The 22,896-nt window shown below is 41.6% G+C and overlaps 1 protein-coding gene across 1 annotated transcript in view; it reads right to left on the bottom strand.

The window, feature by feature from the left end:
- Window positions 1-22,659, bottom strand: part of GCH1 (GTP cyclohydrolase 1) — a 40,078-nt gene extending 17,419 nt beyond the window's left edge. The window contains exons 1-2 of the mRNA XM_019645233.1: window positions 22,187-22,659; window positions 1,839-1,948 (exon numbers count right to left, since the gene is read on the bottom strand). Coding sequence (XP_019500778.1) covers window positions 1,839-1,948; window positions 22,187-22,526 — 450 coding nt within the window. The 5' untranslated portion in view covers window positions 22,527-22,659. The remainder of the gene's footprint in view (window positions 1-1,838; window positions 1,949-22,186) is intronic.
- Between the last annotated feature and the right edge of the window lie 237 nt (window positions 22,660-22,896).

Genomic DNA, 22,896 nt, shown 5'->3' with positions numbered 1-22,896 from the left:
AGAGAGAGAGAGAGAGAGAGAGAGAGAGAGAGAGAGAGAGAGAGAGGCTGTGCTGCTTAACAAAGGGGATATATTCTGAGAAATGCATTATTAGGCAATGTTGTTGTATGAACATCAGAGTACACTTACTGGTAAGTGTACTATACACTTAGGCTATATGCTATAACCTATTTCTCTGAAAGAGAGGAAAAATAATTTCCCCTCTATACTTCTGGGTTCTTGGCTGAGACATCCCTGTAATAAAAGACAGATCGACAGGAGAAAAACAAAAGTTTAATAACATGTATATTTCCTGTATACATGGGAGAGACCCAGGAAAACTGAGTAGCTCAGCAAAACGGCCAAAGCCATCACCTTAAATACCATCTTCAGCTGAAGACAAAAGATGTTAGGGGTGGGGGGAGTTAGTTAGGGGAGGTTACCAGGAAAAGCACTGGTAACAAGGGTAAGGTTGTTAAGCAGACTTCAGTCATTGCCTTCTGCATGGATAAGAGTTTCTAGAGATAAGATATCACTAAGTGAAAGGAATTGTTCAGCTCCATTATAATCTCATGGGATCCAAATCCTTGTGTGGGCACATGACTTCAGTTGAAAAACAAGCAAAACTAATCTACCTGAGGGGACAAGGGATGGGTTAGGATTAGGAAGGGCCACAAGGTGAGCTTCCAGGCTACTAATAATGCTCTACTTTTTTATCTATGAGGTGGTAAGGAATACCCATATGATTTTGCTTCTATAAAATATTAAAAAATAAAATATTTTAACAAAAAAAAAAAGTGAAACAAATGTTAACACATTTTAGGTGCAGGGTATATAGATATTCATAGCACTATTTCTTTTTTTTTTTTTTAAGATTTTATTGGGGAATCGGGGAAGGGGAACAGACAAGTTGCTGTCCTTTTGTTCTTCTGTCTAGTTGTGGACGATGGCGCTTCACTGGCCCATGTTGCTATTATCATTGCACTCTTCCCGGGTGAAGCAGTCACTCACCGGCCATTGGACAGTCACTCACAGAGGCTCACGGCAGCTCATGAAAGCCCACACCAGCCCCACTGCAGCCTACGCCATCGCTGGCGACTCTCGGCAGCCCAGCTCCAGGTCAAGCTGTTGTTCGCCATCTTAGCTGTAGAGGGCACAGAGTCACTGGCCCTCATATGAGATCCGAACCAGGGCCCTGCTGCTCAGAGCTGGTGTCCCAAGCCAACTCTTAACCAACGTGCCACTTGGCTGGCCCTCATAGCACTATTTCTTATAAATCTTCTTTTTGAAAATTATTAATAAAAAGTCAAAATAAAATAAAATTATACTGTGGGGGGAGTGGGAGAGAATGGACAACTCTTGGTTCTAAACCCACACATTCTCAAAGGTATGTTTAACACCAGCAAGCTGGATAACATTATTTAGTTTGCATTAGATTCATTTCTCCTAATATAGAAAGGGTTGGAAAACAAATTAAATGTACTAATACTATAACCTCTGCCACAAGAAATTCTGCAACCATTACTGCTCCTGTCATACTGTACAAAAGTCTATCAAGTCTATCTTGGATCAAACATTACTTAGTCAAAATAAAGGACAAAGGTGCAGAGCCTTCAGCAGCTACTTAGAGAGAGAGAACCTTAATCTCGTTATTTTAAACTATTAACATGATATTTACAATTACAAGCTATTAGATTAGTCAGGTTGACAAACAGAAATGTTTATATGTAATTCTAAATATCTGGAATATTAGGAATTAGGTGACAATTTTTAATTATCCAAATTATCATAATTATCTTAATTTTAAAATTTTCATTATGCTTTTTAAATTGTTAGGAAGCAACAGAGAAAAACCTTACCTTTCCAATAAATGGAACTAGATGATGTTCACACATGGAAAACATATCTATGTCCTTCACAATCACCATCTCATCATGGTCTTCATCAAATATAGCATCATTTAGGACATCTGAAATCAGAGACTGGCTTTAGTAACATTTCCAATTTTTAGAAAGATACAGAGTAGAAAAACTAAGTCTCTATGGGTAAGTATAAACTGACAGTGGACTTAAGAAAGAATGTCAATACTAACTAAAACATTAAGGGAATGCAAATTAAATCTAGCTATTTTTCTCCCACCAAGTTAGCAGTCTTTTCCTTTAAATGATGGAAAAAATCCTTATGCTATAGTATTACATAAAAAGAAGGCAGGATTACAAATGTATTTGCAACATGAGAGGGAAACAGAGAGGAAAAGAAAGGATATGCAAAACAATAGAGTGGCGATTTCTGGTGATAAAAATGGAATGCTTTCACTTTCTTCCTTACATGTTCTTGTACTTCCTCTATAATGCATGTGTAGAAAACCATATCCAAGAAGAAAAAAAAAATTCTTAACCCTCTGACTTCTGTGGCCAAATCCAGACACATGTAAACCTCACCTTTGTTATCAAACCCCAAATAATTTTCCACTCTTACAAAATTTCCAGTTATTGTATGCAAGCATCAGCCTTATTCTAAATAGTTGCCTTCCTCCCTTCCTAAGGAAATAATTGCCACAGCTTTTATGTGTATGCCGGCCCAGGTTGGCTCTGGGTGATAAGCAGTGTCTTGTTTAGCCTGTGGACTCCATTTATGGACAGGCATATGACAGACATTTAGAAACCAAAATGCTTTATTTTAAAAAAAACTGCACTGATATCTGGATAGCTTGGCTGACTAAATACAATCAAGACACCTAGCTGTATTATTTCAAGGAAGTGGGGGTACCCAACCTACAAAGTATGATGAGACAGAGAAGGGAGAAGATGAGTAGAACTTGGCAGCCACCTACAGCCATTCCCCTCAGAAAGGCAGGCTACAGAGTGAATCACAGGGAAGATGTGCAAACGCCCACCCACACAAGCTGACCTTCAGTGTGGCTCCACTGCTGCTAGAATAGAGGCTCGCAGATATTGAGTCATCATTTAACTACAGTTATCATCCCCTGAGTCAGGCTATTCAGAGACACGTTTGACTGTGTAATAGAAAAGTCATTAGTGTGGTCAACTAAAAGTGAACATGTGGGGTTTAGACACACACAAAAACACAACCCCCCTGTTAGGAGAGGCTGGTAAAATACAGTGAGGAGAAGGTTCACAGTCGTTCCTTCAATAAACACTCCTTCTCCAAAAGCAGTCTTCCATTCTGAATACTCTGCCCTAACCTTCAGTCATATTTCTGAAAGAAGTCCAAAAATAGATCCTTAGTGCTCTCCAGAGTCTCCTGGATTCCTCCAAGGTTTTACGAATAGCTTACTAAAATCTGAGTCATGCAAGGAATCTCCCGAAAGAAAAATTAAACAGGGTCAGCCAAGTGGCTCAGTTGGTTAAGAGCTTGCTCAAGAGTTTGAGCTCTGAGCAACAGCAGTTCGAGTCCTGGCCAGAGCTGAGCAGCCACTGAGCTGCCAACAGGTGGCAGGATGGCTCACCTAAAAAAATAAATAAATAAAAATAAACAAAAAATATTTCTTAGAGAAAGAACAAAAGGAAATTATCAAACGTAGGAAGTAGTCATTTGTTTTTTCTGGCAAAGAATAAGAGCATCCCCATTCTAAGCTCTGACAACAATCCTATGGCCTGTATTAAAAGCTGGTCCTTGAGTTAGGCTAAATTAGCACCCGGCTCCATCACTAACTCGCTGTTGGACCGTAGGCAAGGCACTTTCTGTTCTAGTCTTCTCCGCTATCAAACAGGCGTGAAAAAAGTACCTACTTTACAGGGGTATCCTGAGGATTAAATGAGATAATCCACTTGTGTTTAGAAGTATGCAGGTGGAGTAAGTGGCAGGTGTTATTATAATTATGATTGAGGGAGTTGTTAAATTATGTGTTCCATGCATACTAATTTATTATACATCAGAATTTAAAAAGTAATCATTTCCTTCTAAGAGACAGACTACAGAAAATGGGGAAAAAATAGTAACTTTACAATGGAGAAACCTGGCAGACACTTCCTTTACGAAGTAATCCCAAAAATCTATAACTGCAGCCTAATCACCAGACAGACTGAGCGACATCCTACACAATAATACTAGATAAATACACAATAATAATAGATAAGTACACAAGAGTACTTATCTAAATACGTACTCTTTTAAAAAGACATGGAAAGGCTGAGGAGCTGTCACAGATTAGAGAAGGCTATAGAAACATGGCAACTAAATCCACTGAAAAAACTAAAGTCTGTAGTTTAGAAAATAGTATTTTACCAATATTAATTTTTTTAAGTATTGATAATATTAGAGGAAGCTGGGAAAGGGTATATAGAAACTCTCCGTACTATCTTTGTAATTATTCTGTGAGTCTAAAATTATATCAAAATAAAAAGTTAAAAAAAAGAAAGCAATAGGACAATGTCCATCAGCTAGGACATACCAACAATGGAACACTACCTAGCAATAAAATGGAATAACTACTGATACATGTACTAACATGGTTGAATCCTCCAAAGAACTATACTAAGTGAAAGAAACCACCCACAAAATAACTACGTATGAGACCCTAGGAAAGGTAAATATAGTAATAGCAAGCAGACAGATGGTTTACTAGAGACCAGAAAGGTGGGAGAAAGGACTGGCTACAAAAGAAACTTGTTTGGGTGATGAAAACAGTATCTTCATTGCACTGGTAGGCTATACAACTGTATTTGTCAAAACTCAAATTGCACACATAGAGTTGGTGAATTTTATTGAATTTAAGTTATGCCTTAATAGAGCTAACTTTTAAAAATAAAATTTTTTACAACTACAGTATAATATGCAACCTTTTGTGTAAAGAAAGGGGGAGATATGAAAGTATACACACATATATGTGGTTATCTTCAAAAAGAAACACTGAAAGAATAAATCAAAAAGCTAATTAAAATGATTACCTACAAAGGACTAAGAGAACAGAGGAGAAGAGATAGGAATGGAAGTGAGACACCTTTGAACATAATTTGTTATGCAGTTTTGACTTTGAAATCATGTAAATGTTTTACACACTCAAAATTAAACAAAAAAAAATACGAAACTAGTGACCCTCATACGTCTTAATGCTTTGTGTGGTAATGGAACACTAATGTGTTCCCATTTCATTAAATGAACCCAGCCTATAAACTTGACCTAGCCAAACCATTTTTCTTCAATAATAAAGTTTCCCTGCTATATTTATTTATGTTTTGCTCCAACATATCTGAAACCTACCATCTGTGGCTAATAAGAACAAAACACTATCACAGATTGTTTTAATTTCCTGCCTGTTATCAGCAGCACCAAGGTAACCGTGGAAACAAGGATTTATGGCATTCTATTTCCTACTGTTGGTCATAACCAATAAAGAAAACCAAAGCAGCCTCCAAAAGTTAAAGGTTTGTCTATAACAACGTCACATACAAAAAAAGCATAGAAGCATAACTTTCTGCGGTCATTAATGACAATAAATAACCTTGCCAGGCATCCATCTCTCACGTGTTCAGTCCCTTCCTAAAAAGTTCAGTTAGGCAGGCCCACAATACGAACCCCAGCAGCTATTTAAGCACGCTTTGAAGGAGGGGGTCTCAGACTCCCCAAATGGGCTTGTTAAAACACAAATCACTAGGCCCCACCCCCAGAGCTTTTGATTCAGTCGGCCTGGGTGGGCCTCAGGATTAGCATTTCTGATAAGTTCCCAGAAGACGCTAATGCTCCTGGTCTGGGGACCACACTTTGAGAGTCCCTGTTTTGACGTCTTTCATGTTTTGCACTACAACACAGACTCTCCACACCTCCAGAAGGCTCCTACTCAAACAAAATATATATTAAAAAACAGATTTCTGCTGGGGTAAAGGGGTGGGGGTGAGGGCAAGGTAAAAGCAAACTCCTGGGAGATATTCCCCACAAAAGGAAATTTTTATCTAATGGAGTTTCTTTTGAATGAGTAACAGGAATTAGCACTATCTAGGGTGTTTGGTGATGAGCACTCAAAATCAGAGAGATATCCCAGGCAGCCAGAATTTCACTCCTGGTGCCTCTTCCCCAGAGGACAGTGTTAAAAGACAACAGAAGAAGACAGGCATCCATCCTAAGGAGTAGGAAAGTGAAAACGGGGTCTGCCTGTTCAGTTTAGAATTAAGAGAGGTCAAGACACAGAAAGCAGACCTAAAAGGGCATCAGGCCTCTGTGCTCTTGGCTGTAATGAAATCAACTCAAGGTGTTAATAAAGATAAGCCCACCCTTACTTAGTGGCGAAAGGTCTGAATCACTGGCCCAAATCCGCCCAACACCAGAGCTGTTTCTACCAGCACACAGCACTTATTTCATTCCACCTCCTGGTATTACTGTTATGTGTGCTAATTTCTCCCAACCTGTGAAGTAAGCATTGTAGCTTAAGGTTTGGGAGTTTCCACACAGTATCCTGCACTCCACGCACAGAGTCAGAGTTAAACATAGATCTTCCATTTTATCCAATTAATATGTCAGTCTGTATCCTGTGATTTACTTCCTTAAAATAGATTTAAAGAAGGGATGCCAAAGAAACTCATGGAAAAGGGAAAATAACAATTCTTACTGCAGCATTATTGGTAATAGCAAATGTTAGGAATTTAAATGTGCATCAGAAAAAATGGTTACACAGTTTGGGTAGAGTCATGTAATAAAATATGACCCAGCAGTGAAAGAGTGAATCTGAGCTAGCTGCATTTATAATTTCCTGAAACAATGTCCAATGAAAAAAAACAGATAACAGTAACAGAAGTAGTAACAGATATATACAGTATGATCCATTTAAATGAAGTAGAAACAATACTATGTGTTGTTTCTGGACATACAAATAAAATGGAAGTATTAAAATAGGCATAAGAGTTAGAGATCAAACTCAGAATAGTGCTTAACTCTGTGGCGGAAGAGTAACAGGATCAGAAAGAGATAACTATGAAGCTTTATCTGTATTTTTTTAAAAGCAATTATAGCAAAATGTTTAGATCCGTTAAAATTAGATGAATGTTGATTAAACTAGTTCTGTAGATTTTTTCTTGCATATTTGAGACATTTTATTAATAAAAAAGATATTTTTTATTTGAGGTGTTCATACACATGCTGGTGTTTTGCTTCTTTCCTTGGGAAAAAAAGCAAGAAACTTGGATTACCTTTGCAGAGAAGGCCTGGGGCTGCAGGAGGGTGACACAGGAAAGGCATGGCCTGCGACCCTGCAAACTCCTTCAGAAACCTCCCCAGAATCACAATCTGCAATTAGACAAAGCCTTCTGCCCTGAGGGTGGCAACTTTTTGCTTTCTACTTCTTGTTTGAAAAATTTGTCCTACAATTTAGGAGCAACAACAATGTTAAAACAAATTAAAAGAGGGACGAAAATCATTATCTCCACTTTCATTTCCATCATGAGGGTTCACCTCGTTAGCACTTCCAAGACTCACAGCTTTCTGCACAAGACAGAGCTAACATTTGTAAAACTTCGCCAAAATAAGCATGAACCCAAACATTCCACAGACTGACATAATGGCAGAAACTCAGATGAGTTGAGACAACCGTTCACACCATCTGCTGGAGTAGGCAGACTGCCACACAGCTTTGATACACTCCGTGAACGTATTTCCTAAGCTGCAAGTGTGTGAGCAGGAAATATCCAGTGCATCACAAAGAAGGTAAAAGTTTGGCTATTTTGGAAATTTTCATTCCTGTCATGGGAAGGTAAATTCCCATGTTGCTTTTAAACAATTAAAATACAGCTAAGACAACATGGATGAACCTTGAGGGCATTATGCTAAGTGAAATGAGCCAGATAGAGAAAGGCAAGAACTGTATGGTATCACATATGTGGAATCTAAATAAAAAAGCCAAACTCATAGAAACAGAGGAGAGTAGTGGTTACAAGGGAGGGTGAGTGAGATGGGGAGATGTTGGTCAATCAATACAAACTTCCAGTAGAAGATTAATAAATTTCAGAGATTTAATACACAGCTTTTTTATTATAGTTAACAATACTGTACTACATACTTGAAACTTGCTAAGAGAGTAGATCTTAAACGTTTTCATCACAAAAAATAAATGGTAATTATGTGAGGTGATGGAGGTGTTAGCTAATGCTATGGTGGTAATCATTTTATCATATGTAAGTGTACCAAATCAACACAACATACTCTTTAAACTTACATGTTTAAGTTGTATGTTGCAAGTCAATTATATCTCAATAAACCTGGAAAAAAAATATATAGCCAAGGGCCAGCCGAGTGGCGCGATGGTTAAGAACTGGCTTGGGACGCCAGAAGGCCCCGGTTCAGATCCCACATATGAGGGCCAGTGACACTGCCCTCTATAGCTAAGATGCTGAACAACAGCTCAACCTGGAGCTGGGCTGCCGAGAGTTGCCTGCGAGGGCATAGGCTGCAGCCTCTGTGGCAGTGGGTTGCCATGGGCTACGATGTGTAGCCAGCAGCCAGCGTGAGCGGCCAGCAGCCACAGTGAGTGGCCGTCCAGAAGCCGGAGACTGATCTGCCTCGCCCGGGAAGAGCGCAATGATGGTGCCAACTTGGGCCAGTGAAGCGACGTCCTCCACAACTAGACTGAAGAACAAAATGACAGCAACTTGTCTGTTCCCCTTCCCCCAATTCCCCAGTGCTGTTCCCATCCCCCCATTCCCCAATAAAAATAAAAATTAAAATTAAAAAAAAATAATAAATAAAATTATATATATATATATATATATATATAGCCAAGGTTATTAAAATAAGTGTACTGGCTGCCCTCAAAATGGTAATGATATGCATGTTTCATTCAGCAAATACAGTACAGCTATTCCCATCCTCTCAGCTGGCCTTGTCATGAACATGATGTCTATTGGTGAGGGGCAAGTTTTTACATACAAAGCTGTATTTATTAAATAAGACTTTTTTCCTGATTATAGCAGTAATGTTCATTGTAGTTTATTTATAAGATACTGATATACTGAAATGAAAAAATAGAAACACAATCTCTCTACCCGGACACAATTAATTAACTAGCTTGTAAGGAGCCACATGCACAATGGTTCAAGAAGTAGAATGGTAAAGTAGAAAGAATTAATGAAGAGAGTCCAGAGACCTGAGTTCTCATTCGAGCTTTGTGTACACTATGTATGACCTGGGCTCCAGGGTCCTCAAGGTAAGAAGATGGTTTTAGAGAAGGAGTTTAACAGGACTCCCAGGTTCCTGGCTTGCACAACTCTGGGGATGTTGGAAATCAATGATGAATTAGGACAGAATTACCCACCCAACTCCACTGGTCAGCTTTTGAGACGTACATAGCAGTGGCTAGTGGATTTCCGTACTGAGGTAGGAAAAAGCACCTGGTTTAAACTATTCAAATGTATTCATAGATAAAGCTGAATGCTGCCAATCACATACATTATTAACTCTCAAAGTTATCCAAGCCAAAGAACTCTCATTCTGTTCTCAGTTTACTACTCTGAAAATTTGTGGTAAACCAAAATTAGAATTTTGGAAGGCTATCTAAGGAAGGAAACAGAGTGTGTTCAAGGAGTCATTAAACAAACCAAAAAAAAAAGATGCACACTTGCCAAATTTAGTTTTTTAATTGGATAATTTTGTATAGCTTTCACAATCCAGCTGTTAAACTGAAAATGGGATTTACAAAACAGATGGTGGTAACAAGGTCTGTTCTAAAGAAAGAACACACCAATCTGATAAACTATCCATTTGCTTCAAAAGCCTTTAATGGGCTCAGCCCTTATCATCCTACATTCACTTATGCCATGAGGTCTCATATAGACTGATGTTATAGAACCATCTGTAATCCTACCCAATGAATAAGTACCAACAGGATATGCAAGCCGCCATCATTAGTGACAAATGATAAGGGAGAAGGGATCATCTTTCAGAATAGTGACTCCCAAATATGGCCACTCATAGCGAGCTTTGGAAAATACAGCTTCCCAAGTCACCCTGAGAAAGTCTGGTTCACCACGTGTGGGGGTAACCATGAGAACTATGGCTTTAAAACACCCAAGCGATTCTGATGACCAGTCAGGCTGGGAGCATAGATTCTTGAGGGGTGGGAGAAAATGAGAACTGAAAATGCACTACTGGCTCTACTTTGCTATTTAGGAAGGCCAGACATTGGGCAATATAATTCCTCACCATAAACCCTTACTACAGTCACCAAGTCAGAGGGTGACAATTTCTGTGGAACACTGTGAGGTCTGCACACTGCTGGTGTGTGGCTTAGAACAGAGACTGGTGGGATAGGTGACAAGAGGGGGAGACAAGTGAAAGAAACGAGTCAACTTTATCTAGAGCAGGTAGCAGAAAGGACCCACCTGGTCCTGTGAAAAGGAAGGAGGACCTTGCCTAAGAAAGTTGTGTCCATATCCTAGAAAAATATCAGCCACTTAAGAAACCAGTTGGGTCCTATGGCCAGATCACTAGAAATCAGTTTCAAGGGTAACTTGATCAAGTTTTCATGGGTGGTCCTATACTAGTTTCCGAACTGGACACAAATATTGGGTCGTCGGAAAAGTCATGACGTATTTTTCCTGTTTTTCATCGCAAAAATGTGTCATGTCTTTTCCAAAAACCCAATATATCAAACTGTGACCTCAAGAAACTTAACATCTGAGGAAATGAGAGGCCTGTATTTTAAAATGTTTGGAGAATGACTAGAAGCTAAATTACAAAAGCAATCATTTACATAAAGAAAAAATTATGGGCTGAGAGAAACAGTATGGCTATATTGAAGATAAAGATTTGACCCAGGCCTTAAGGATGGATAGGAGGAAAAGAAGAGAGGGTTTTCTAGCGGGGGTAAGGAAGAAAGGTACTATATGCGATGAAATACAGAAGTGGGAAACAACAAAAGGTGAAGTGGGAAACAAAAGGTAAAGTGGACTGCCGAAGTGGGTCTATGTATTGGGCAGAAACCAGTTTCTCTTCTGTATTCGAGCACTTTTAAATTAAATGTTACCTTTAGTTCTTGACCTCTTTCAAGCCCTGCCACACTCTGCACTAGTCAAAACTATTGTCATCCCCATTTTACAGATGAGGAAAGTGATGCTCTATTTGGAAACATTGAGTGCCTGCTGAGGAAGAGGCAACTACTTAGTGTGAGAGCTGGATTTTGAGCCTGTCCTTTCACTTGTAGCTGAGATCAGGATCACCAGCCACCAGAAGTCTGAACTTGACCTACCAGAAGGATGGACTAAAGGGCTGGGAGAAGCCAGAGGAAAGAAGCCCGAGTCAGGAGCTGCTGCAGGTCACAGTCAACCATGAGGGGACAAGACCGACCTAAAGTAAATGACAGCAAAGGAAACAAAGAAAGCGAGTCTGATTTTTTTAAAAGAAAAGTAAAATTAGTTATAAACATGGGGGTTAAGAGAGGAGAGCCAACTGCCAGCCCAGGAGAGCAGATAGAAAGAGCAGCCTGATAGCCAGAGGCTGCCGTAGTCCAGAGCTGGTGGGCATGAGTCACAAAATACTGTTTTATCAACTATTCACTTGGTTTATATGAAGGAAATACCAGTAATTTAATGCTACTTTGACCTTTACTTTTGGAAATCAAACTGAAACAGTTTCAGGGGAAAAAAGAATTCCATTAAATCTTCAAACTGATAAAAAAAAGAAGAAGAAGAAGAAGAAGAAGAAGAAGAAGAAGAAGAAGGAACTTCTCTACTTCTCTATAGAATTTTATCCTAGAAAACCAGTAAAGAATCACTTTTCAAACCAACTAGAGTCTTTAAATCTTCAAGACCAAACATTTTGTGTCTCCTGGTTGTGATACCACATGAAGAAAACAGCGTTCCTGCTAAAAATGTTTCCTTGAATTTAACCAAGTCTTTAAACCTAACCTTCAATTTCCAGGAATATGAGGGATAGAGAAACTAGGTAAATGGAAACAAGAAGAAAATAATCAGACAACTCCCAAAGGTGAATTATCTTAAAGGACAACCGATACTCTCTGATAAATCAGTGTAACGTGTGGGGTCGGGGTGAGGTGGGGGGAGCAGAAGGCAGCAGAAACGCTTCTGGATTAAAACCTAACAATCAAATGCAAATGTATGAATCTTGAGTGGGTCCTGCTTTGAATGAATCATGAATAAAAGATTATTTGGGACAACTGGGGAAGTTTGAATATAGATTAGGTATTAAATAGGAAGGAATTAATCATTTTACTAAGCATAGCATAAGTGTTTAAGAAGAAAAACACTTTCTAGGGCTGGCCGAGTGGCCCGTTGGTTAAGAGTTGGCTTGGGACGCCAGCTCTGCGCAGCAGGGCTCCGGTTCGGATCCCACATGAGGGCCAGTGATGCTGCGCCCTCTACAGCTAAGGTGGTGAACAACAGCTTGACCTGGAGCTGGGCTGCCGTGAGTCACTAGCTACGGTATAGGCTGCAGCTCCTGCTGCAGTGGGCTTCCATGAGCTACCATAAGCGACCGCAGCCAGCGTGAGCTGCTGTGAGCTGCCATGAGCAGCCGTTCAGTGGCCGGCAATACTGCATCACCGGGGAAGAGCGCAATGATAATACCAACATGAGCCAGTGAAACAACATCCTCCACAACTAGACAGAAGAACAAAAGGACAGCAACTTGTCTGTACCCCTTCCCCGATTCCCCAACGCTGTTCCCCTCCCATTAAAAAAAATTTTTTTTTTTAAAAAGAAAAACACTTTTTGGGTGACATTTCACCTTTAAATACACATCTCTGATTTGCCCTCAGTAAACAAATAGACCATGTCAATATGGAAAAATGTTAATTTTAATCTATGTAGTAAGTATATAGCTGTCCATTATACAATTTTGTCTATTTTTGTATTTGAAATTTTAAATAAAAAGTAAAAGTGAAATAAAGTGTCATGATACTAACAAACAACATTAGTTTTCTTGGTATTACTGTTCTACCAACTAACCCAACAACTCCTCTTCTAGGTGCTATGAAATCCTATGAAAACCTCAAGTGCTGGTATGACTAGCAACTGCTTATTCTTCTAATAGGACGTGTCTACAATACTCCTGAGGGAAGGTCTTTAAATAAAGGCTTTGTCTTATCCAAGGGGCTATAGGTTAGAAGACCACAGACCCTAAAGGGCATACAGATGAAGAACCTTTTCAAAAATCTGTGTCATAAGGAAAACAAGAGACCTGTTACCATAGAAACTATCTGAGCCGACCTGAATGTTTCAAAGGAAAGCAGTGCCTCTATCAAGGAAAAAAGTCGGAGGCCCTTGCTAGGACCTCACTGGTGAGCTGCTAAGAGTCAACAGCATGAACGATGAGACAATACTGACAAGCATGCCCATACTGCAGAGGCCTCAGTGTAAGAATTCAGCACCTAGCTCCACCCCACTCCCACTGAAGACCAGATCCATGAAAGTCTTGAGGTGACTTGTCTAGGGTCATACACTAGTTAGTGGGGATGCTGTGACTAGTCCAGACTAGTTGATTTTCTCATTATACCAGAATGAGTCTTTGCTGACACACTAAAATAGTTTAAGAAACACCAAATGGACCTGGGATTATATCAGTGAACAAAATTTCTAACACACTAAATATAAAGCTGAAAGACCTGTGTCACCCTCATATAAACTACTTCACTTGTAAAGGACTCCACCCTCAAGATGCTCAGTGTATTGTGGTGGAGGGGGAATAGAAACAGAGATGGATATTAAAGTGAAAGAAAAAACAGCGGGGATACGCATCGCCTCCACTGTGACAAATACTGACGGCACCACCAGCTGGAGGCTGTCAGCTAACCACTCCTTGGGGCTGAAAGGCAAATTGTTTCTGATGGGCAGTCAGAGAGGCACACCTCCATGGTTGCCTGTACACTGACAGAGCGCTCGTATTTTGAAGGGGTGGTCAGTTAGAGAGGTGTGAGCTACAGTAGCTCACCCTTAATCTGAAGTTCTGCAAACTCCTCCTTGAGTTCACAGCCTCGCAGATGAACTCTAGCACCCAGCACCTTATCACTGCTCATGAACATCTTACTACAAGTGCATAAACTATAAAATAGATATAATTGTATTTAAGCTATTCTAGGGAAAAATGCCTCGTTTGGGATGTTTGGCTGTGGCCTCTGTTGAACTGGGCTCGGATTCCTACTTAGAACAAATTAAAACTAATAATGTACATAAAACATGTCATGCCTCATGGCTAGAGCCATGTGGTCTTGGCACAGTGCCTCACCGAAACAGCATTTGGACCAACCAGACCTCAAAAGTATCCAACCCTGAACTCAGCAACGGCCAATTTCCTCACCTAAACCTGGTCACTTGTTCACAGAAGTCTAGATAGGCAATAGCTGTTGATAAATGGGGTGGTGGTGGTGGTGGTGGGGATCCCTCAAGGTTAGCAGCCCAAACCAAAATAGAAAGTAAAAAATTAGAGAAAGGGAGCAGAACAATCCTTGTGTAGGATTTCTGTCTCGGTCTCCAGCTCGTGTGAGAATGAGACACACTGGTTTTTCAAGACATGTTATGCACTAAACTAAAATACCAAACTGACCCTCATGAGGAGATAGCGTGGAAAATTAGACAAAAATGTAGGCAAGAGGCTGGAACACAAAACCTCACAGCCATGGTGAGGAAAGACAAGAGAAAAATCAATCAAGTTTTCAGAAGGAAGAGACCTATTTGATTTTAGGAAAATCTCATTAGCACGAATAGGTTGGAACAGAACCAGATAGGAGGCAAGGCAGCTAGTTAGGAAGTTACTATACTTCAGGTAAGAAATGACTAAGAGCCAGATAGAACAAGAGAAGGTAAGACAGTCTAAAGTTACTAGGAAGTACAAGTATCAGGCTTTAGAGCAAGAGTAACCAAGGGGATAATGAGGAAGAAGAATCTCAGGTGAAAACAAAGGACCAGATTATAGCGGCTAGGCCAACTAGCAATGTGTGTTCAAGCAAAGTTCACTAGAAAGGCTGAACAGCCAGAATGGACTTTAAAACAGAAAAAGGAGCCAGCCCTAATGCCTTCCATACTGATCCTTAAAGTTTAAAATAAACCAAATTGCTTTGAAAGCTTCATTTAATTTTAACTCTATGGTACAGTCAACTATGACTGCTAGTGTACTCTTTTTATTCTCCAACACTTAAACCCTAATCTTCTCTAAACTAACATGGACTATGTATGTTAAAAAAAACAACAAAAAAAAAACTTCCCTTCTGAGTTCAGCTCGAAAGCTGCCTCCTCCACAGTCACTTGTGGTTTCAAGTCTCTCTGCCAGAAGCACCAGCCTTCCCTCTGACCAGGCCCTTCTCTTCGACATCTAAGGCTTTTTTTCCTTCACCAGCACCAAGTACATTGCTGCCTTGATGCACACCAAAGGGAAACTCACTTGATCCTGGCAGTCGGGGAAAAAATACCTCAAAAATGTTTAGTTTTCTAGAATTTGTCAAATTCTAGAAAACCCTGAAGTCCTACATTCTGACTTCTGATCACATTAAGCTATTAAAGCTACTACTATCACCTTCCAATCAAACCTCAGTACCATTGCTAACATGTACAAAGTGTCTATAGAGCTTCATATATGCTACGCGTTTCTCTTAGCACTTTATGTGTACGAACTCATTTAATCCTCATAATAACCCTATAAGATGGGTAAGTACTATTAATAGCCTCATTTTACAGACGAGGCAACTGAGGCACAGCTGTTAACAGGATGTGAAGCTAGGCATTCCGGCTCAAGTCTACCATGTCTCATGGCCTCTTCGTTTTGTTCCTTGTTCCTTTTTTTTTTTTTTTAAGATTTTTATTGGGGAATTGGGGGAAGGGGAACAGACAAGTTGCTGTTGTTTTGTTCTTCAGTCTAGTTGTGGAGGACGTTGCTTCACTGGCCCAAGTTGGCACCATCATTGCGCTCTTCCCGGGCGAGGCAGATAAGTCGCCGGCTTCTGGATGGCCGCTCACTGCGGCTGCTGGCCGCTCACGCTGGCTGCTGGCTACACATCGTAGCCCATGGCAACCCACTGCCATAGGGGCTGCAGCCTACACCGTTGCCAGCGACCCACGGCAGCCCAGCTCCAGGTTGAGACGTTGTTCAGCATCTTAGCTGTGGAGGGCAGTGTCACTGGCCCTCATATGTGGGATCCAAACCGGGGCCCTCTGGCGTCCCAAGCCCGTTCTTAACCATCGCGCCACTCGGCTGGCCCTCCTTGTTCATTCTGAAACCATTTTCTGCCAACAGTTACACTCTTGGGTGTCCTTCCTCTGATACCTCCCCTTTGGGCTATCCCTGCTGCTGCTTCTCACTCTTCTCATTTCTGAATGCAGACATCTCCTCAAGTTTAGGCCTCTTGTCATCCTTGTACTAATAATTCACAAATTTAAATCTCTAGCCTTAAACCATCATGCCATCTCTTGGCCTGCTTATGTCACTCTCTTTTCCTGTGCACAGATGCAAATTCTAACTACCTTTTCTCAAAATCTGTCTAATTCCTTTTAGTGCATAACAAAACACTCCAGAATTTAGTGATGTACAACCATTTTATTATGTCCCTGGATTCTGTGCATCAGGAATTCAGACAGGGTACAGAGGATATACCGGGCCTGTCGTCCACAATGTCTGGGGCCCCAATGTGGATGATTAGGCAGCTGAAGGCTGGATCACCCAGACGAGTCTTTCATCACATGTCTAGTGCTTGATTCAAGTTAGCTGTTGGGTGGGACCTCAGCGAGAGCCATCAGCCAGAACACCCACACGTGGCCTCTCCATGTGGCAGAGCTCCTCACCTGGCATGGCAGCCTCAGAGTAGCTGGACTTTTTACATGGTGGCTCAGGACTCCAAAGTGTACCACATTCTTAAAACACTTTCCAACTAATCCAACCCCACAAGTCTTCCTCACCATAAAGGAAGGAATATATTAAGCATCAGGTGCTTTTTCCATAACTTCTTATTTCTTATAAGAACTGAGGCAAAACAGGTATTACCACCCTTCACAAAAAGGGGAAAATGACAAGTATAAAGACATACTGGTAATTATACAGATAAGTGACAAGGTCACATTCTTTCTACATGCAATAAAGTTCACAATGAAGATCAAGTTTGCAAATATATATTGTACATTAATATTTTTCTCTAGTTTTAGGGTAAAAGTTTTCATTAACCAGATTCTTCTCTTGCTGGCTAGCCATTAGGAAGTGTTGTGTACGTTTTACTCCTAGATTTAAGTCAACTTTGTCACAATATTTTTAACTTATCTATCTAAAAATACATGCATATACTTCAAAAATAAAACTGAAAATACAGTGAAAAGTCTTGCTTCCACTCTTGTCTTCCATCTACCCAGTTCACATCTTTAATTACTACGTAGCGCTTATGTATCCTCCAACTCTTCATGCCAGTATAAACATTTTTGTTCCCCCTCCCCTCACCTTTTTCCTACAAAATATGTACAACTCTTCTGTGTCATTTAGTCATTCTAAGGGACTAGACATTTAGGTTGCTTCCATTCAAGGCTGCAGAAACTAACCTTGAGTGTACATCATTTTATGTATTCAAGTATCTATATAAGACAAATTCCCAAAGCCAGGATTTTCAAGTAGGACTTATACATTTATCTTTGATAGATGTTGCTAAATTATCCTCCATAAGGATAGTTACACTCTCAAAAGTAGTATTTGTTTCCCTATAATTTCAATAATATAATGCAGTATCAAATTTCTGGACTTTTGTCAATCTAACAAGGAAAAAATGTACTTTGGGGTGGTCTGTGTGCATTTCTTGAGGGTGAAGTCAAGCATCTTTCCATGTGTCTCAGAGTCATTTGTATTTCTTTTCCTGTGAACTTTTTACCTGTCTTACCAAGTTTTCAATTGTGTTTTTGGCCTTTCTCTCACATTAATTTCTAGCATCTCTTTTTATATTATTGGGTTGTCGGAAAAGTCATGACGCATTTTTGCAACGAAAAACTTAAAAAAATATGTCATGACTTTTCCGACAGCCCAATAGTATGATCACCCTGTTGTCTATTATAAAAGTCATAAGAACTTCTTCATAGTTTGTCATTTGACTTCATTTGTGTTGGTATTTGACACGTGAAAATTCTTAGTTTTTATATAGTAAAAGTTTTATATATATACATATATATATATAAACTTATTTTTTATGGCTTCTAGATTGAGTCATAATTAGGTAGATCTGAACTGCAGAATTAAAGAAATGTATTAAAGAAATTAATAACCTTATATATTTAAGCTTTATTTTATACTTTTAAACTTAACAAATAGTTGCAAAGAAAACCTAGAGTGCCCATATACTTTCTTTATAAAAGAACTCCAGTTAACAAATTCAGAAGAAATTAAAGAACCAAATATCATTATTTTGCAGCTTCTAATAGATACTGGATCTAGGCAACCACCAATGGCTACTCAAACCAGTAGGTGACAGGCTCGTTAAACTGAAATGGAACAGCAATAGATTAAGATGAGCTGGTCCAAGGGTATCCCTGTGATGTTAGATTCACAGAATAGCCAGTTCCTGGGACAGGTGATAGTGTCCCTTCCAGCCCTCCCTCCCAGCCCTCAAGCTACAGCCCAGTGGTGAACAGTAACCAGGAAAGTTGTATATACCCATGATAAGGTACACAGTGGAAAGTAAGAGAAAGTACGCGAGGCACCTTTGAAGAGAAGCTACAGGTAAGGGAGAACCAACAAATTCCCCAGAACACCAAAAGTTAGTTTTCAATCTACTCAGGAAGAACTGAAAAAATTAATAATAATTTAGGGAGTGTAAAATACCAATTTATTTTATATTTTACAACACTTATGTCAACACTATTTAACCAAGAATTAATATACAAAGATGTAAAGTAGCTTGTTTACAGTCATAGAAAAGTGATAGTTTCAAAGAAGTTTGTTTCTATTCAAAACGATCTATATAGTCATTGACATATGCACTCTTCTAAAGAAATAAAAATTAGGGATTGGGCAAGATTGTTTTCTCTATTAGTCTTCTATATTTTCTACAGATTTAAAGTATCCTTCCTTCTCTCTCCTACCCAGGTTGGTGCAAGGCCTGAACGACCACCATTTCAGGTTTATTCCTTTAAGTTCAGCATCATCCTCGTCATCCTCTCCTCTCTGTCTTCTCTTAACTATGTACCGCTAAGAATTGATATTAACTCCTTAAGTGTGATCCTCTAGATAGAGACTTTCAAACTTTTCACCTCAACCCACAGTAAGAAATACATTCTACATCTGGAGCCAGTACACACCAGAAAAAGTCATACCTATAAAACCTACACAGACATTCCTCAAAACTTTTATCCTCATTATATGTGATAGACTGATCTTCTCCATTCTATTCCACCTTTTTTTATGCTGGTGACCCAACTATTAGGTCACAACTCACAGCCTGAAAAGACTTAGATGAGATATACTGATACTGAGGTGTGATCAAACAATATGGTGAATGTTTAAATTTTTAAAAAATTTATTACAGTAAAAGATACATTGCCATTAATCCTCCTTAATATAATGATGTGTGACACTGAGCGTTTTCATGATGGAGGATGCTTTACAGCACACTTAATCATAGCGCACACCCGACTGACTGCACCGAACAAGTTGAAACTTGTCACACACTGTTACTAAGGTTTGACACACTGCTTCACGTATTGAAGATCCCTGCCTTTCCGTTGGATGGCACTCGGCAGCAGCAATGTATTTTGTGATCACAATGGAAAGGCTCCATATCACACATCGCTTCTGGTATGGCAATTTCTATTAAATAAAAACATTATGGTGTGTCTTCATATACCTGATTCATGAGATCTGGCACTGTGTGGCTTCTGGCTCTTCCCCAAAGCCAAAATGATTCAGGACATCGAGGCAGTCATGACAGGGCAACTAAAGACACTCACCAAAGGGGACTTCCAGGATTGTTTCAGAAAGTGGCAAGAATGATGAGATAAGTGTGTTTGAAGCAAGGGGGAGTATTTTGAGGGGGATTAATAGGAACATGTCTTTCACTGTAGTAAATTTTTTTATTTAACATTCACTGTATTTGTTGATCACACCTAGTACATCTTTCTAAGTAGCAACATAAGGAAGTGGCTTTCAGGCTGGCTTGATTCACACAGCTCTACCAGGAAGCTGTCAACCTCTCTGCCTCGTTTCTTTGTTATGGGGATAAAAGAACAGTATTACCTCAAAATTAAGCATTAACCAAGAGCATAAAGCACTTAAGAGCATAAAAAGTATTCAGTAAATGACTGTTAATAATTATTAAATGGCCCATGGACTTTTTTATTGTGGTAAATATACATAAAATTCATCATTTTAACCATTTTAAAGTATACAATTCAGTGGTATTTAGTACTTTCACAATGTTGTGCAACAATCATCACTCTCTAGTCCCCCAAAATTTTCATCACCCCAAAAGGAAACCCAGTTCCAACTCCCTCCCCAGGCCCTGGCAACCCCTAATCTGCTTTCTGTCTCTAGGTCCACAGACTTTTTAAATAATAAAGTAACATTTGACTAGAGCAGTTTTCTAAGGTAGAATGAAGTGTTCTTTGGAGTCATTAGTCCTATGGCTCATAAGACAAACTTCTGCTAACCATTTCTAGGTAAACTTTGTGAGCCACTTAAGGTAATTCTGTGACCTGTGTTAGGGGTCAGAAATCCATCTCTTGTGTGAATTGTTAGGGCAAGATTCCCAAAGCCTGACAAGTGTGGCAAGGAGACCACTTTCAGTGTCCACAAGAGGCAGAATGAGCAAGCTTCATCTATGAAGATGTGTCTTCATTACCTCGTGGAATATCACCAAATGACTGAATGTTTACCAAATGAATGTTCAGTCTTTGCATTTTGAAATTCTGTTTTTGAAGCTCTAAACTTTTATCATCAAGGCTTAAAACAATGAACATGGATACAATTCTTGGCTTTAGGATGTAGTATCATTTCCTTTTTGGGCCCCACCCCTCTCACACTCTGATTTCCCACCCTTCCTTTGGGGTGTGGAAGACTAGGCAAAAATAACTTTGTTCTTCCCAGGATCTATTCGGGAATCGCCAAATACTAGACCAGGGAAATAACCGAGGCGGGGAGATTACCTTGCAAAGCAGCACTGTTATTCTTTGAGAAATTAAGGCAGAAGGCATCTTAGGCCAAAGTAATTAATGTCACCACGAGGCACAGAAGGTGTGAACTGCAGAACATCCTTGGTCCCAGATGCAGAAGCCAGAGGCTTTTCTTTGTTTTGTTTTGTTTTACACTGAAGGCCAACACTGCTCACCCAGCTAGGAGGCATCAAAGTCCTCATTTTCCACTCCCCTCCACCCACCCACCCTGCCTCCCTGAGTCCTGGGTGAAAGCCAGACCCTGGGTGATAGCACTGGGCCAAACCAGCTTATTTGGAGTGTGTGTGTGTGGGGGGGGGGTGGGTACGGGGGAGAGTAGGGGCAGCGGGTGGTAGAGGGATTGGACTCCAGGTCCCAGAGTCCAGCGAACATCCGTGACCACCCGAGAGGCATTTTATTACTTTAGGGTTTTTGGAGTCGGGGAGAGAAGAGAGAGAATCCTTCAGCAGTACATTAGCCCAAGAAACCTCACACCTCAAATTCTGGGGAACCCTGTGCCCAGCACTGTACCAAATTCTGGCCAAGTCCTGAGCTAGAGTGAACTTGATGTGGGTAAAAGAGAATCACAACTTTCTGAGACCCGGGCGCCCTGACAAGTCAGAGAGTGTACAGGTCCCCAAGTCTGCGGTGAAGGATCACCCGAGCGCTCCAAGCACACGAAGCCAATGCTTCACCACAGACCTATGAAAAATGAGACCGCAAGAAAAGGGATGACCTAGAAAGCTGTCACTTCCACAAGCGCCCAGGTGATCCTTATCGTGGGTCCAGCACATGCTTCAAGCATCCTGCCCTGGGCAGCTCAGTGGCAGTGATCTCGCCACCCCGAGGCTGGAAGGGCTGAGCGCATGCAGCGAGCAGGGAGGACCCTGAGAGGGCGGCTGCAGCGGGTCCCCAGGTGGAGAAGCCGCCGCCTCTCAGGGCGCCGGAAATGCTTCCCACGCAGGGCCCGAGCCTTGGCTGGCCCGCCGGGTCTGGCAGAGGGCGGGGTTCGGAAGGGGATGGCACTGGGCTCCCCTGTGCCAAGAGTGAAGCAACTCCGGAAAGTTCCCGGAGTCCGCGCGCGCTTTCCGCAGCCACCTCCCCGGCGCCCCGCACGCGCCCACGCGGCCGGCGGGCGCACTGACCTGAGATGGTCTCCTGGTAGCCCTTGGTGAAGAACTGCATGGCCGTGGCCGCCCTCCAGGGCGTCTTGAGCAGTCCCTGCCGATGGGGGTTCTCGCCCAGCGAGCGCAGGATGGACGAGTAGGCGGCCGCCAGGTTGGGGAGGTTCAGCTCGTTGTCCTCCTCGCTGCGGGGCCGCTCGCCCTTCCAGCCGTCCGCCGCCTGGGCTCGCTTGGTCTCCGGCCGCGGCGGCTTCTCGGCGGGTCGGCTCGGCCCTGGCCGCGGCGGCTCTCCCTCAAGGCACCCATTGCTGCACCTGCGGTCCTGCGGCTTCGCCGGCGCTCGCACCGGGCCTTTCTCCATGGACCCGCCGCTGCCGCTCGGGAGGGACCCTGGGACGCTTCGGGGGCTGCGACTGAACTTCGCCGGCGGCCGCGGGCAACGGGCTGTGGCCGGAGTCACCTAAGAAAGGAAGGTAGGCGATCGGCCCCTGACACTGACAGGGACAGCCCGCGGGCTCTGTTTTATGGGCGAGCTGCTCGGCCGGCGCCGCGGGACGTTCTCATTGGCGGGTGCCGCCTCGCGTCACGGCGCTCGCCCCGCCCCCGCCCCCACCCCCAGCCCTCGGCGGGGCTCCCGGGAGGGGCGGTGCCGCGGGAGGGGCGCGCGGCTGGGCTCCTCCGGGCGCCCTCGGAAAAGGCGGCGAGCGGGTCACAGGCGCCAGCCCGGAGGA

Source organism: Hipposideros armiger, unplaced genomic scaffold (genome assembly GCF_001890085.2).
Source record: "Hipposideros armiger isolate ML-2016 unplaced genomic scaffold, ASM189008v1 scaffold_5, whole genome shotgun sequence".
Classification (NCBI taxonomy): Eukaryota; Metazoa; Chordata; class Mammalia; order Chiroptera; family Hipposideridae; genus Hipposideros; species Hipposideros armiger.
Note: the sequence above shows the minus strand (reverse complement) of the source record. Positions and strands in the feature narration are given on the sequence as shown.